The sequence below is a fragment of the Vulpes vulpes genome, chromosome 6 (genome assembly GCF_048418805.1).
Source record: "Vulpes vulpes isolate BD-2025 chromosome 6, VulVul3, whole genome shotgun sequence".
NCBI lineage: Eukaryota > Metazoa > Chordata > Mammalia > Carnivora > Canidae > Vulpes > Vulpes vulpes.
Genome location: NC_132785.1, coordinates 75,171,640 through 75,188,255, shown reverse-complemented (window position 1 = coordinate 75,188,255; position 16,616 = coordinate 75,171,640). Strand labels below are relative to the sequence as shown.

General features: G+C 43.0%; 2 protein-coding genes and 1 long non-coding RNA gene across 4 annotated transcripts in view; 1 reads left to right on the top strand and 2 right to left on the bottom strand.

Moving 5' to 3' along the window:
• PSMA6 (proteasome 20S subunit alpha 6) overlaps positions 1-1,756 on the bottom strand; it is a 22,255-nt gene extending 20,499 nt beyond the window's left edge. Inside the window, exon 1 of one of the 2 annotated variants that reach the window (XM_026019047.2) lies at positions 1,071-1,756. In XM_026019047.2, coding sequence (XP_025874832.1) covers positions 1,071-1,146 — 76 coding nt within the window. In that variant the 5' untranslated portion in view covers positions 1,147-1,756. Of the gene's footprint in view, positions 1-818 lie in introns of both variants that reach the window. The other variant, XM_072761422.1, reaches the window with a different exon arrangement.
• LOC140599354 (uncharacterized) lies at positions 1,411-16,616 on the top strand. Its single transcript, XR_012002133.1, has 3 exons — positions 1,411-1,516; positions 1,647-1,691; positions 16,506-16,616. It is a non-coding gene; the product is annotated as an uncharacterized lncRNA (long non-coding RNA).
• Positions 9,313-16,616, bottom strand: part of PRORP (protein only RNase P catalytic subunit) — a 133,123-nt gene continuing 125,819 nt past the window's right edge. Inside the window, exon 8 of the mRNA XM_072761414.1 lies at positions 9,313-9,476. Coding sequence (XP_072617515.1) covers positions 9,444-9,476 — 33 coding nt within the window. The 3' untranslated portion in view covers positions 9,313-9,443. The remainder of the gene's footprint in view (positions 9,477-16,616) is intronic.

Genomic DNA, 16,616 nt, shown 5'->3' with positions numbered 1-16,616 from the left:
GCTACATTATATACAGTATGCAGCCATATACTGGGTAAATTTCATTCCCAGTTATTTTTTAATCCGATTTCTAAAATACACAGGTGAAGAGAATCTCATTTATAGGCCAATTCTCTCCTTATGATTTCTAAGTACAGATATTACTTTCCTCCCCCCAAATTAAAGGATCACAGGGCCAGATGTAAACCACATTCTCCAGATCTTCTATGGCAGGAGGTTAAGGATCCGGGTTGTAATTATAACCTAAGCCCTGACACCACTTCGATCCAACAAAATATATTGTTATACTGAGTAAATAACTAATTTTGGGCTTATTTCCACTAAAGCTGTTCTTTCAGGAAACAGCTAGTTCACCGTACCTCACCTACAAGTCAGAACCAGCTTTTGAACTATTTAGAAACAGTCAGATGTGGGTTAAAAGGGCATGCTAGTTTCAACAACAGCTCTAGAATTGACAACCACTCATTCACTGTCAATTTTCCAAAGACGTAGATACTTGTAATTTGACATCTTTACTTTTCTTTTTATCCGTTTACATATCTATCACTCCCTGTAAGCTGTGAGCTACAGTACAGGAGAGAGTGTGACATCTTTGCACGCCCTAGGACCAGCAGTGTCTGGCACATAAAAGTGTGGAATTAACTACGATAAGGAAGTGCATGCTGCAAACAAAGGAAAACGGAGAGGAGCGTTTCAATGGCAAGGTTAAGGAGCCAACTATCCTTTAGAGAAGTACAGACGTTGGGCCCACCCAGGCCAAAATGTAACAAGTGAAGAGGCATCTGGAAGCCACAGTCAGGAATTGCAGTCCTACCTACCTTCACTCTTTGTGTCTAGGCGTTGCGGCCGCTCGCCCCGAAGAGCCCGAGGCCTTCTGCCAACGGGCCGCCAGTCCCCGCCTCCCGACAGGGGTGGGAACACCGTGAGGCTGGACCCTGCCTCGGCCTTTCTCCCGTCCCAGCTCCGGCCATGCCTCGTTCGCGGACTACACTCCGGCCGCGTCTCCCTGCTCCAGGCCATACCATGACAGAGCAATTCCAGTGGACCAAAGGCGGACTCGGTTCACTCACCTACTTGGTAGAGCCGGCCCTCGGGTGAAAAAATGGTAATGTGACGGTCAAACCCAGCGCTGGAACCACGGGACATGCTGGCGAACCCACTACTTCAAGCACTGTTTCTGAGCCCCGTAGCTTCCACACCAGGCGTACAAATCCCCCCGGAAGTTGCAACGACTGCTTCCGGGGCACCGGCGAGCTTCATCCGCTCCTGCGCGCCGAACTCCGGGCTCCAGCGTCTGGCGGGCGCGGAGAGCTCTCCGAGGCCCCGCCCCTAGTTGGGGGTGGGGAGGGCCGGGAGGCCTTCGGTGTGCGCTTGCGCCGGCTCCTCGGCTGAGCGCTGTGCAGAAGCCCCGTGAAACTGGCGTTGAGGCGGTTTAGAGCTTTCATCTGGCGAGTGAATTGACCGAGGCGAGGGCTAAGAACCTTTCTGGGCGCCCAGACTAGTGATCGGCCTACCGGTGGGACTTAAGTGGATGGCGTATTTAAGTCTGTCGTTAGTTTTGGGACCTGTAAATCCAGCTTGGGTCTAGATTGCTGGCGCTGTTCCTAATCTGCTCTGTACTCACCCACTTTTCCTTCCTACCACAGGGGAAAAGGAGTTGCAGCGACTGCGGCAGTAACCGTTCGTTTTAGGTACGGAAGGGAGCGGGTTCTGGTAGGCCCTGCAAAGAGCAGGGTTGTCTGGCCAGGCAAGACCCTTTTGGCCAGCAGCCCCAACAGTTTGTCTTAGAAATGAAACAGGAAATATGGGTGTAATGGAGGAATAGGAGGTTAAGTTGCCTTGATTGATAATGAAGAACAGAAGGGACGGGGCGAATAGGAGGCTGTTGTTGAATGAATTGATGGGAGTAATTCCAAGCGAACTGGGTAGCCCCGGGAGAACAGCAGGTGGCTTTTCAAATTGTAAAATTGCCTATTTTGACTTTTCCCCAAGGCACACTTCTATTTAACCAATAAAAAATGCAAAACATGACAGTAGGCCGGTGTCATTCCCCCCTCCCCCCCTTATAGTTTGTGCACTAGGAGGGCCAGTTATGCCAATGTTTCTGGCACTTCAGTGCCTGCTGTAAGTAATATCGAAGTAGGGATTCTTACCTTTTCAACATACTTTTTCCTAAACTCATTTTGCATATAAAGGGGGAAAAATGTGTAAGAACCTCTTGAGTTTAAGGAAGTTCCAATTTTCAAGAATGTTTTTTTTAAAAATAAACTTCTATTTTATCAACCTGAAAAAAAAAATCCAGAACTTAAAGAAAATAGTAAATGCAAACAGCATCTCTGGCACACCGGGTACCTTCCAGCTCTAGCTAATTTCCAAGCATACTGATAAAAGTTGTCCCTGGCTTCTGATTCAGGTCCCTACCCTCAGGACCACCTCCTCCTGACATTTTCAGTGCTTTTTTCCCCTCTCACACTCTGACTTACCCTGGTATATTGTAATTCCCAGACGTTGCCTGAATAATAATAAAGAGTTCTCTGTAAGGCTGCTAAGGAGGATGGACTGCCTCAACAGCCCCCTCTATGCTGGTGTGTCCCAAACCTAGGTCTCTAGCTGGATCCTTCTCTGGAGCATATTCTCTTTTTATTTTTTATTTTTATTTATTTGCTTTTAAAGATTTTATTTATCTATTCATGAGAGACACACAGAGAATGAGGCAGAGACAGACAGAGGGAGAAACAGGCTTCATGCAGGGAGCCTGATGTGGGACTTGATCCCAGGACTCCGGGATTATGACCTGAGCCAAAGGCAAATGCTCAACCACTGAGCCACCTAGGTGTCCCTCACGCTCTCTTTTTAAAAGATTGATTGATTGATTTGAGAGAGGGAAGGAGAGAGTGTGAAGGAGGGGCAGAGGGAGAGGGAGAATCCCAAGCAGACTCCTTGCTGAGGGTGGAGCCGGATGCAAGACTCAATCCTAACACCCAGAGACCCCGGGGATCATGACCCAAGGCTAAATCTGATCCCCAAGGCTAAATCGAGTCAGAGGCTCCACTGATTGAGCCACCCAGGTGCCCCATGGAGCACAGTCTTATCTAGTTGACTGTTTTTTTTTTTTACATTGAGACACATGGTACCTTAAAACCCATTGTGTTTAAAACAGAGCTAATCAGTTAGTTGATGTGTGGCTCAGTTAAGTGTCTGCCTTCTCCTTGGTCATGATCTCAGGGTCTTGGGATTGAGCCCTGCCTTGGGCTCTCTGCTGCGGGGAGTCCACTTCTTTTTCTCATCCCTATGCATGCTTTCTCACTCTTAAAAAATTAAAATTGTTGAAACACAAAAACCAAGGTCACCATTTCATCTCTTTCACACCAAGCCAGTTCCTATCCCATGTACCAACTTAAGTCCTCAGAGCCAAAACCTTGATGCAGTCTTCAATTCTCCAAAACTCACTCTGTCCCTGTATAATCCTGATCTTTCTTTATTCTACTTTTTTCTTTTCTGTTCTGTAGTTTGTAATTCTGTTCACTATATTGTCCCCTTCCCCCTCCACTCCCTCCAACTAAGCTCTGTGAGAGCAAGAATCTTTGTGTTCACTAGTATAGCTCAGGCAACTTGAATAATGCTGAACATACATCAAGTATTCAATAAATATTAGTCGAATGAATGAATCTCTTATAGCATAAGGGTTAGAAGTGCATCCTTTTTGGGCAGCCGGGGTGGCTCAGTGGTTCAGTGCCACCTTCAGCCCAGGGCCTGATCCTGGAGACCCGGAATCGAGTCCTGCGTCCTGCGTCCAGCTCCCTGCATGCAGCCTGCTTCTCCCTCTGCCTGTGTCTCTGCCTCTCTGTGTGTGTCTCTCATGAATAAATAAATAAAATCTTTAAAAAAGTGCATCCTTTTCTATTTTAATGCCATTTAATGAATGTAAATGCCATTTGTGACAGTTTGTGTACTAGATATGTGACCTTAGGCAAACTCCCTAAGTCGGCCTGGATTCCCTTATTTATTATATTTGGATAAGATTCGCTTTATGGAGGCTGCTGTGAGGATTAAATGAGAAGACACTAAACACAGTACCTAGCATATAACAAGTATTTATGAAACAGTTGCTGTTGCTTTCCTGTCTGGTCAGTCACCAAATCCTGTTGATTATTCCTATGGGATAGAATATATCTGCTTTTCATTTGCCATGCCACTCTGAATTTAGAGCCTTTTCACAGTTTGCCTCATCTGGCACAATAGAGTCTCTTCTTGCTGATCCACACTCTTGAAATAATTCTCTTGTGGAGCATGATCTCATTGGGTTGCTTCTCTGTCCAGATTTCCTTGTGCTACTGAATAAAATAGTCTTTTGCTTAGAGTTCAGAGTTTTCTACAAGTTGACCTGTACCTCTGTTTTCAGCCTTGTGTTTTTGCTTCATCTGCCCATTTCTTTCCCAGGAATGCTCCATAGCACTGCTCTGAACAGCACTGCCTCATCACTCCTCAAGTTCTCCTAGTTCCCCCATACTCCTATTCCTCCCTCGAGGACCACTCATTCCTGATCCCCTCTTCTTTTTCATGATTTTTAAAAAGATTTATTTATTTATGATGGGGGGGGGGGCAGAGACACAGGAGGAAGGAGAAGCAGGCTCATGCAGGAAGCCTGACGCGGGACTCGATCCCAGGACTCCAGGATTGCGCCCTGGGCCAAAGGCAGGCACTAAACCGCTGAGCCACCTAGGGATCCCCCTCCCCATCCCCTCTTTTAAGAAGTTTAAGTCCACCAATTGATCTCTTCCCCTCTATATGTCCAATGCACATAATTTGAATCTTTTATTAGCCTGAACCAAATGGAACGGCCATGTTTATAGGTCAAAATGGTCAAATATTGGTAATTATATGATTTAACTTAAAGAGTTGCGTGTCTTGACTTCACCGAAGATTAGCAGAACAGAGGCTGGGTACTTTTCATCTCTGTATCTTCTAACACCTCTGGTAAGAGGCTTGGCTCATTCAAGTTCAGTAAATGACTGTTAAATTGAACAGAAAACTGTAAAAAGAAAGGGAATAACTGAGAAATGTTTTCATAGCCACAATACATTCCTTCCCATGTAGATATGACTGCCATAGGCACCTCTGAGTATTCACTGCCATGCAGTGATGGGATATTTAAAATCATACACGCTGTAGGCCATGACAATTTCACATGTTCAGAGAAATCCTGATCCCTTTTTGAGGTTGCATTTAAACTGGGCCCGAAAGAGTCATTGGGCTTTGGATGGTATATGCATTTTAATACTCTTAAGGATATTTGCTGGAAAGAATCAGCCTCATTTTTCAAACAAACTGGAAAACAATGATAACATCAGACTCCTTGAGGGCAGTGGTCACATCTATGTTGCTCTCCCGTGTGTCCTCAATGCCAAACAATGTCTAGCATCACTCAGTGAATATGCAGGCTCACGACTTGAGTTTTCTGTTATGCTTTTTCTTTATTTGAAGAGATTTGTGAATAAATGAGAAATCCAAATTTCAAAAACCTAAAAGTCCAGAGATTTTATATTAGAATTTGATATTTTTCCACATAGGCATATGAATTCCGCTGGGAAATCTTTCAGAAAGACAAACCCCTTGCTGATGCCACTGCTGAGGGAAATCCCCTGGAAGCAGACTGAATATGTGCCACTGGGTACGAAGCAGCAGCTAACCTACTCACCAGGTGGACTTCCCCCTGGGTTGAGGAGCTTTCACCAGAGTCGTCAATGCTCTTGCAGCTTTAATACAGGCCTATGGGGGCAGACTTGCTGTGTCTGTGTGGAAAGTTTCATCTTCCTCTCTGTGGGGCCACCAAGGTAGACTTTTTGAAATGACTTTCTGGTTTTTTGAAAAATTTTAGAGATGACTTGACATCTTGTGAGTCTTGGAAAATCTCCTGGGGGCCTCCATTTGGCAAGGCCCACATTCTCCCCTGGGGGTGGAGGTAGGTGGAAGGTTGGGGTTACCCACAAGGCAAAGGTAAAAAGTGGCAGCGTAGATTCCCAGTGACTGCAGGCATGCTGAATCACATGGTGTTTAAAGGCAAGATAAGAATTTAGCCCTAAGCTTAAATTGCTCTGCTGGCAGTTCAGTGAGCCAAGGAATATAAAAAATGAAGCTTGTCTGTGTTTCCATGTGGTATTAGTGGATGTTGAAACACAATGCCCTGAGTTAGTCATAAACACTGGTAATACAGTACTTTAGGAGAGTTAGGATTTCTTGACCCCAGGGGTCAGCAGTGGCCAGGATGGGGCTAGGGATATAACAGCTTGGGTGAACAGTAGGAGGGAAGTAGATCTCTGCCCAGCTCCCTGGCCACATTTACCAGTCAAGTGCTCCTCAGGGGGTTGAGGGAAAGAACCTGGCTGAATTTGTAGCTTTACCTATTTGTACCTTTCTCACAGTATTCTCAGTGCTGCAGCTCTTCCTGCACCCCAGTAGCTATGGCTGGCTGTCTGGGAATGGTCATTCTGTGAGCCTCTGAGGAAGAGAAGAGTGATTTCTCTGTACCCCAGTTCTATAATTTATGGGCAAAAGAGGACAAATACAGCATGGGGTGGAGTGTGCTTCTGTTACTTACATGAAGCTTGTGTGAAAGCCCTTCAAATCCTTTACCTGATCAGATGCCAACAAAGCAACACTCCCCTGCCCCCTTGCCCATAACATCTAGTGTGGTTCTCTCTTCTTTAGTACCAGTGGTGGGTACAACATGATGTCTGTCAACAGAGCAGAGCAATGACACAACTGTCATTTCCCTTATGCTCCTTTCTTTTCTTTCCTTACCAGTCAATATAATTCTGTGTCTGGATTCCATTAAATCATCACCAGTAATGAGAATACTGTCCTTTGATTTGAAAGGGAATTAACTTGAATCAGCCTAACCCAAAGGACATTTAATTAAAACTACCCAGGAAACCCGCCCCCCCCCACCCCCCGCAATTCTGTAGAGCAAAAGCCTTTTTTTTTAGAGCCAGAATCTTTAGTTTTCAGTTCACCCTTGATTTTTAGCTATAACAACTTCAGTAGTACCCTCTTAAAATATTTGATGTTTCTCTTGTTTTCCCAAACTCCACTGAAATGAAGACCGAGCGCTCAACTGATCTCTTGTTTCTGGAACCCTAGGATCTTGAGAAACATCAAGAGTTCTCATGGGTCTCCCCAGAATACTGGAAGAAGCAGTGGAAGACCCCAGCTGGCTTGGGCTTAACCGTTGGTGGTTTTTAACATACAACTTCCCCTTAGGCATGATAACACAGGAAGCCCTTCATAGCTTGAGAGAACTGCAATGTTCCAGTGAAAAATCAGAAGGGGAAGGAAGGGGTTGGAGTCTTAAACATGGTCAGGCTCTGCTCTGAGTGTCAGAAACACTGAATTACAATCTGAGCCTTGCCACAGACTGCCTGATGACCATGACCTTGGTTTCTTTTCTCAAACAGGTAAGCATGGTGTACCCGCCTTTAAGGCACAGAGAAAAAAATATTAACCACTACAGTGAAAATAAGCTACCTAGTAGATTTGAACTCAGCTTCTCTCTGTGAGGTGGGGGCCACTGATGAATTAGGATTGGCTGTTGGCTATTTTGCTTCAATCTTTCCCTAGTACAGAAGGAAACCAAGTATTACACCAAGCTGCACTGCACTCCGCTATTGTTCAGAAGTGAAAGTCTATTTTCTTAACTTGGAGAGAAGCCAGTTCTTACCCACCTTGTCCCACACACACTCAGTCTCATCCACAGCTGTGGACAGGGGGGTGGCAACTGTAAGCAACAATCAGTTCATTGGTAAAATTTTCATGCCTATCATATTGGGGTCCTTATGAATGTTATTTAACTTTATTCATTCTGCTCATCACCCTCCCCCTTACCCTTATTCCAGTCCCCTGCTCAGGTGGGGAAAGGGAGTTATAGAAGTTGGCTAGGCACCAAGACAGTGAGTTAAGAACAGAGAGGAAATAAGACTTAACAGCCTTCCCTTTAGCCTAGAGACACTTCCTCTTCCTTGAGGTTTCCTAATTGGCTTCCACTAATTCCTATTTTCTTACCACAAAAGTAAGTCATCTCTGATGCTCAGAATGAACCAGGCTCTCGTGGGGTAATGGGGAAGAGAACAAACGAATGAGATTTCTGATCATTATAACCAATATCTTCAGTCACTAATTTAGGAACTAGTTCTTGAGAAGCCAGTTATCAATGGGAAAGCAAGAGAGTGCTCCAGTCTGATTTTCTCCTTTGAAATGACATGACGGACCTTAGCTGAGATCCCCAAACTTCACCCAGAGTGCAATTGTCCACAGTGATGAAACAAAGGCAACTTTCAAAACTCAACCAGACAACAGATCTAAAACATTTTCAAGGTTAATATTTCTGGGGCAGCTTGGGTGGCTCAGCGGTTTAGCGCCACCTTTGGCCCAGGGCCTGATTCCGGAGACCCGGGATCAAGTCCCCTGTCGTGCTCCCTGCATGGGGTCTGCTTCTCCCTCTGCCTGTGTCTCTGCCTCTCTCTCTCTCTCTGTGTCTCATGAATAAATAAAATCTTAAAAAGATTAAAAATTCTGGAATGATGTCCTACAGGGGTATAGCAAATTTCATTCTAGTCATCACAGTTCATAGAACAATACATGCCTAATACATAAATATTTTAGACATGGGGGGGTCTAAGTGGTAATGATTACAGAGGGTGGCATTGAGAAATTATCATTATTTCTTGAGAATCAAAAGCATCAGACACCAATGACTATATTCTTGAACTAGCCAGCTCAAATTACCAGGGAGCCTGAGGGGAATTCACTCAAAGAAGTGGGAATCACTCATTCATTTGGGGAATATAAATAATAGTGAAAGGGAATAGAAGGGAAGGGAGAAGAAATGGGTAGGAAATATCAGAAAGGGAGACAGAACATAAAGACTCCTAACTCTAGGAAACGAACTAGGGGTGGTGGAAGGGGAGGAGGGCAGGGGTGGGGGTGAATGGGTGATGGGCACTGAGGGGGGCACTTGACGGGATGAGCACTGGGTGTTATTCTGTATGTTGGCAAATTGAACACCAATAAAAAATAAATTTATTATTTAAAATAAAATAAAGGAAATAAAATTTAAATACAAAAAAAAAGTGGGAATCAGAGGTAAAAATCAGGAAGACATTTTCAAACAACTTCTCCAAAGTCATTCAACAAACATGTATTGAGCCCCTTCTATGGGTAAGAAGATGGCTGGCTGCTCTAGGACACACACAGATGAACCAGATAGGGGTCCCACCACAGTGGGGAAGATGAAACATGAATAAAACCAATACTAACAGGAGCACCTGGGTGGCTCAGTCGGTTAAACGTCTGCCTTAGGCTCAGGTTGTGATCCCAGGGTCCTGGGATTGAGCTTGGTATCGGCTCTCTGCTCAGCAGGGATCCTGCTTCTCCCTCTCCCTCTGCTGCTACTCCTGCTTGTGCTCTCTCTTTCTCAAAATCTTAAAAAAAAAAAAAAGAAAGAAAAAAAAAGCCATACTAACATGAGGCAGTTCATGATACATAAGGTAGAGTCCAACAGACCACTGTAAATGGGAAATTACCTTGGGTCATAGGAAAGGTAAGCTGCCTGCTGGAAGAAGTCTATCTGTGCTCAGCTTAGGAGGGCAAGAACTCTGAGAGGCATGTTAGTTATGAGCAGCGTGAGTGGTACCCCGATGCAACATGGAGTGGGAGTGGCATGAAAAGAAGCAGGGGAAGAAAAAAAAAAGAGCCTGTGTTTAGGACATGGCAATGGCCTAGCTTGACTAAGACTCACAAATATTCTAGATTAGGATACAAATGCAGGGAGGAGGCCTTGAATGCCAAAACTAAGGAACTTAGGCTCTGGTTGAAAGGCAATGGGGAGAAAAACAATGTTTTTGAGTTAGGGAAGCAGCATGATTAGAATTATGTTCTGGAACTATAAACCTGGTGGCAGTGTTTATGATGAACTACACATGGGGATATCAATTAGGAGGCTGTTGCTAATAGTCCAAGAAGACGTTTCTGAAATCCTGAACTGGGGTGGTAGTAATGAGTATGGAAGAGGGGATCCCTGGGTGGCACAGTGGTTTAGCGCCTGCCTTTGGCCCAGGGCGTGATCCTGGAGACCCGGGATTGAATCCCACGTCGGGCTCCCGGTGCATGGAGCCTGCTTCTCCCTCTGCCTATGTCTCTGCCTCTCTCTCTCTCTGTGACTATCATAAAAAAAAAAAAAAAAAAAAAAAAAAGAGAGAGAGAGAATGGAAGAGAAAGAATATTTGCAAGAGATTTTTTTTAATCACTCTCCCTCAATTGTTGAAAGTAATATACTATTCAAAGCAGTGCTACTTGTAATAGGCAAAAACTGGAAGGTATTTAAATGCCTGTCAACAGTACAATATTTTGTGGCATATTAACACTACAGAACATTGTATAATAATGAAAATGAATGAACTACAATTACATGCAACACTATGCATGGACCTCACCTACTACTGAAAGGAAGAAGCCAGGCAGAAAAGAGTACAACTTGAATGATTCTATTTTTATAAGGTATAAAACCAGGCAAAATCGATTTATACTGCTAGAAGATTAGATAGTGGTTACCTTTGTGGGGGCAAAAAATGATGGAAGCAGGCATCTGGGTTCTGGTAACAGGCATGATGAACAGATTGTGGTAAAACTACAATATGATTCTTCCTCTCCCACTATTTCTTGCCCCTACTTGAAAATTCTGACAGGTCTTATTGCTTCTCTGTTCCTTAGATGATATGCACTGCTATGGTCACTTTAAATAACAAATGCATTCTCACTCCAGAAATTAGAATATCCAGTTCTAAAACAATAAAAATTCCAAACAGCACTGCACCATTTCTAATCACTGCATCATTTCTAATCTGCCAAGCTTAAGCTGGTTTCAGGTTAAAGCCTCTAGTGGAAAGGGATTGGGAGCATGGTTGGCTTTTCCTCCTAATCACTCCTGGCTCAAAATTGTCCCTAGCCAAGGTGGAGGATGGGCAGTGGAGGGCTAGAATAGAGAGGGTAGGTAAAAATGAGTGGCTTAATACTTTCTAGGCCTAGCAGATGTTTAAAGCTGGTGTTTCTGGCGAGCCTGACAGATGGTTAAAGCTGATGCTGCTTCTCTTGGCCACTTGGTCCATCAATGGTTCTCTGCTGGGTCCATTTATCTTTATATGTAGGCGGCCAATCGCAGCTCCTTTTTGAACCCCCTGGACATCCAGAAGTTCCCCTCTAGTCCAAAACAACCCTCTCTTTCCCATATCTGGCCCCCATCAGATCTTCCAAGCCAGAATCCTCTCCGGTTTCCTTTCCAATGCCCCTTGTCAACCCTTCTGTCATCTATATTTGCAGGCAGACTCAAGCTTCAGCTTTCCCAGGCACCAGCACTCTGGGTCAGCCATACTGCAGGAGGATCTCCCAAGTCCTTCTACTAAGGCATCATTCTTGGGGTTCTGGGGTCAGAGGACACCCAAGGAACTCAGAGCACAGGTGCTCTCCAAAGAAACTTCTTTATCTTTTTCCCTCCTCTTACTCTCATATCTTTGGCCTGGCTAAGGGGCCTGAGGTTGTGAGGCAGATTCTCCCTCATTCTCTTTGTAAAATCTGCCTATGTGGTATGTGCCTCACCCTCATCTGGGAATCTTTATATCTAGTACATTTGTGCTTCTGTGGAATGTGGCACATACATTGTAACAGTTTCAGACTATGTAGAAGATGAAAAGAAGAAAGTAAAAATCATCCACAATTCTAACACCCAGAAATATCTACTGACATTTTGGATTCAGCAAAATGTTATATCTTTAAAATAGAAATTTAACATTCTGTAACATTTAAAATTACACCTACTTCTTCATTTCCTTGTTTCGAGCATTTATTTACAATTTTGTTATTATTATCAATAGCACTGTTATGAATATCTTCAGTACAAAGCTTTTTTAAAAAAGAACTTTTCCTTTGGAAAGGCAGTCGAGAATTGACTAACCCAAATAGATATTTTGAAGGTAAAAATCAACACAATTTGCTAATTGGATACGTATGCAAGTAAGAGGGGGGAAGGAATAAGAAAAAATAACAAAATATGGCAAGAAGTTGCTCTGTTGGGGTGAAGATGAGTGGTTTCTAAAGTGCTTGGGTTTGAGGGTCTGCCAGCCACCCAGGTAGAAATGCCTAGCTACATATATGGAACTGGAAAGACACCAAGGGTAGAGATGGCACCCTCCTTTGAGATACTTGTCTGTTAAACTAACCCCAACAAGGCATGGTTTTGTCAGGCTACCAGCCTAAAAGTATTTGCAGTCAGATGGGGAAAGAGCCAGTGGAGAGGGATTAATTAACTGAAGAGAACAAGGTCTCAAGTCACCAAGAAGGGATAGAATGACAGAATAGAGGCAAGTAGAAAAAGCAACCTAGAAAAGAAAAGAGAGAAAGGGTCAGGACAGAAAAGTTACTGGAAAGGGCAAAAATTGAGGAAGAGGCTCATTGCAGATGGCTTGTAGATCCTGGTTAAGTCATCTGATGACAGTGAGAATGGCGAAGTTATGACTCAGGATTTAGACTCATGAGGGTTGTTGTATTATTTTTTTAAAGTAAGCTTCAGCTCATTTGCTGCTACTTAAAATACTATTCAAAATATGGTCTGCAGCATTGCATCACTAGATACACCAGACCCAAATGAGAATCTACATTTTAAACATCACAGATGATTCTATACCTATTAAAGTTTGAGAAGTACTGCTGTAGCCCATCTTCCTCGCTTAACAGAAAAGGAAATGGAAGTTCCAAGAGATAAACTATTTTTCAAGTTCAGATTGCAAAGGTTGAGAGAAGTCCTTCAGGAAATTAATGGGAATTCAATGAAAGATGAAATCATGAATCTTCAATTGAAGTTCTAGCTGTAAAATTTCATGACTTTTCTAGCAATACTGGTGTGTTGGAATGAAGTGGAATAGTTTGGGGCTATTCAAAATGAGGTTTATATAAGGCACTGCAGGAGATGAAAGGAATGAAAGAATCTGCAGTGTTATTGAAACCCATCTCTAAGATGAATGCTTTAAGAGTGGGATGGAGGGATGTAGCACCTGAGTGGTTCAGGAAATGAAGTATCTAACTCTTGATTTTGATCTCAGGGTCGTGAGATTGAGCCTGACATTGGGCTTCTTGCTCAATGCAGAGTCTGTTTGAGATCCTCTCCCTCTGCCCCTCCCCCTGCTCTCTCTCTTTCTTTCTCTCTCAAATAAATAAAAATAGATCTTTAAAAAAAAAAAAAAAGAGTGGGATGGGGAGGAAGGTAAGCAAACCCAGATGAGGATGAGCAATAGAGGCCTTTAGGTGAATAAGGGATGGGTCTAAGAAGGGATGGGTCTAAAAGCTGGTAGTTGGGATGAAAGAGTGGGGCAGGTAAAGAGTTGTGATCAAAATGAAGAACTTGAAAGTTTGCAATCCTGAAGGTGGAACACTTTTAGTAATTTAAAAGGCCTAGGTTGGCCATCTCACAGGGGGCGAAAATGATCCAAGTTTAAGAGGTTAAGAGGGCCAGCCCCGATGGCCCAGCGGTTTGGCACCACCTTCAGCCTGGGGTATGATCCTGGGGACCTGGGATCGAGTCCCACATCAGTTTCCCTGCATGGAGCCTGCTTCTCCCTCTGGCTGTGTCTCTGCCTTTCTCTCTCTCTGTCAAGAATAAATAAATAAAATCTTTAAAAAAAAAAAAAAGAGGTTAAGAAACGAAACCAAAACATGCGTGGTGTTGGACACTCTGGGGACAATGGCAGTGGGTGGGAATAAAAAGTCTACTGACGCTTATAAAGCACTAACTGTTTGACACTCATATCCTCATATAAACTTCCCCTGGTGTGTCAACGAACAAAAGGAGTCATGTGATTTGCTTTAAAAGATAAAAAGCTCTTTATCTGTGTAAAGCAGCAATCCTTCCTGAGACTCTCTTCAAAAACTTGGTCTGACTACAGTTTATTTCTTTAGTAGTTGGGTATTAGAGGGCCTAACTTGGAAAAGACCCACTTCTTCAAAGATCTGACCATGCTTGCCACAACAAGACTAAATGCCAAAGGACATAACCCCTAATTTGAGCCAATAGATATTATCAGAGTGACAGCTTCCTGGAACACAAATTTCCTTCTGAACACAAGGAAGTCTGGAGGAGTTCATGAGTATACAGCTCTGCAAGTAGTATTTTATGGTATACAACCATGCTGTAGCTTAACTTGGCTACCTCTCTTTATGAATTTACATTATTATGATTTAGAGTACACCAGGAAGATGTAGAAGACCACACAAAGAAGTTTTCATTTTCTGTCAGGTGAAAAAGTTACAAAAGAGCTTGCAGAGAATGATACTTTAAAAAAATTATATATAAAAATATTTATCTATGTAATAGGCATATATATGTGAATAAAAACAGAATAGCAATTGACAGCTCAGGTTTGGAGCGGGGATAGAAAAAAATGCAGCTTTGGATTTGAAGATAAGGTCACTGAAAACAGGAAGAAACTATAAGAATAATTTACCTTTAAAGACCTAGTAAAAGGGGTGCTTAGCCAGTTCAGTTGGTAAAGCATACATCTTGATCTTGGGGTTTAAAAAAAAAAAAGACTAATACAGTACATCTTAAGCAACAAGTCTGGGCAGGGGGCTTACCTTTGGGAAGACCTGCCATCACCACTTGCAAAGGAACCTATTTCATGGAGGTGGAGGCCCATTCTATTCCCCCAGGCTGGGACGCCACTCTGCCCCAGCCAGTCATATGAACAGCAGAATTGTCAGAAAATTCCACTGGCACCTAACAATGACATTCTCTGTTCTGATGCAGTCATAGAAAGCAAAAGAAATCTGTTTTAATAATCGATTTTAAGTATTTTGAATATGAACTAAACTTGATACCAAGTAATGTTTTAGTCCAGCTGACCTGGTCTCTTAAAAAATGAATTAATGTCTCTACTGTATTAGAAATTAAAGTCCTTAGTGATTTCTCAAGTATTTGCTCTTTGAGCTGTATTTTAACTTAACAGCAGACAGGGGTAATTATTTTTATGTGGTTGAATTTTACATCACATTTCTTGTCAGAAACTACTGAAAACCCTTCATATGATACTGTTATTTACAACAAATTATCATGGTTACCTTAATAACAATTCATTTGATAAGAGTGTACTGACAGTACTCTGATAGCAACACAAACTATTTTTAGCTGCCATCAGTGACTAGATAATTGTCTTCCTGTTTATATCAATTCCTGGTTGAATGCAAGTTGTGAATGTGGGATCTCTGGAAGCACCCGTCAGATGGAAAATTGCCAACAACGAACAAACCTCAGGAGAGAGAGCTTTAGGGAATTTTAAAATACCATGAAATAGATATGATAAGAGGAAATTCAAGATTTTTCTCAAGATTTACTGCATTTACTCATTGGTATTCTCCTGTATTTTTTCATTTCACTGTTTTCTATGGCTTTCTCTAGATCTCTAAATGGAAGTCCCTTTGCTTCTATAGAATATATCTTCAAGCAGACTGCTTGTCACCGGCTGGGACAAAGCAAGGAAAAGCTGGTCTTCTCATCTTTCTTTCCCCACCCAGGTGCCTCTTACTCACTTCTTTGTTCCCTTCCTGCCTCCTGTAGGACTGCTGGACTATCAGATGCTTCATTCCCCACTAACGCTCACACTCCCATGTAATTCTCACCTAGGATTGTCAGATGTAGCAAATAAAAATACAGAGTGACCTGTTAAATGTGAATTTCAGATAGCTAATACTTTTAGTGTAAGTCTGTCCCTGCAATACTTGAGATATATTTATACTAAAAAAAAAAAATGTTATTTATCTGGAATTCAAATTTAACTTGTAGTCCCGTTTTACCTGGAGACACTCCTCTCAACGCTGTGGGTTACCAGGGGCCCTAATAGCTGCCTGGTCCCTCTTATTGAGAACTCTATCTGCTTAGGTCCCAGCCTGAAAGAATACCTAAATCTAAGTTCATTTCATCATAGTTGTCTATGTTCCTGTACTCTGTCATTTCCACAAGGGCTCCCTTAGATGTTTTTCACTCTAAGAATTCCAAATTACTGAAGGATGGCCAAAATACCAGATCTGAACTTTGCCCTCAATTACCCTGATAATATTAATTTTTAGCAAATGAATATAAAACTCACCATGATGGACCAGAATTCAGGTGCCCACATAACACACTCTTTCCATTCCTGCTTTATTTTTTTTAAGGTTTTATTTATTTATTCATGAGAGACACACAGAGAGAGGCAGAGATGTAGACAGAGGGAGAAGCAGGCTCTATGCAGGGAACCCGACGTGGGACCCAACCCCGGGACTCTAGGATCACGCCCTGGGCCGAAGGCAGGCGCTAAACCACTGAACCACCCAGGGATGCCCCAGAGCACGACTTTTTTTTTTTTTTTAAAGATTTATTTATTTATTTATTTATTTATTTATTTATTTATTTATTTATTTATTTATGATAGACATTGAGAGAGAGAGGCAGAGGCCCTGGAGGAGGGAGAAGCAGGCTCCATGCTGGGAGTCCGACGCGGGACTAGATCCGGGGACTCCAGGACCGCGCCCCGGGCCAAAGG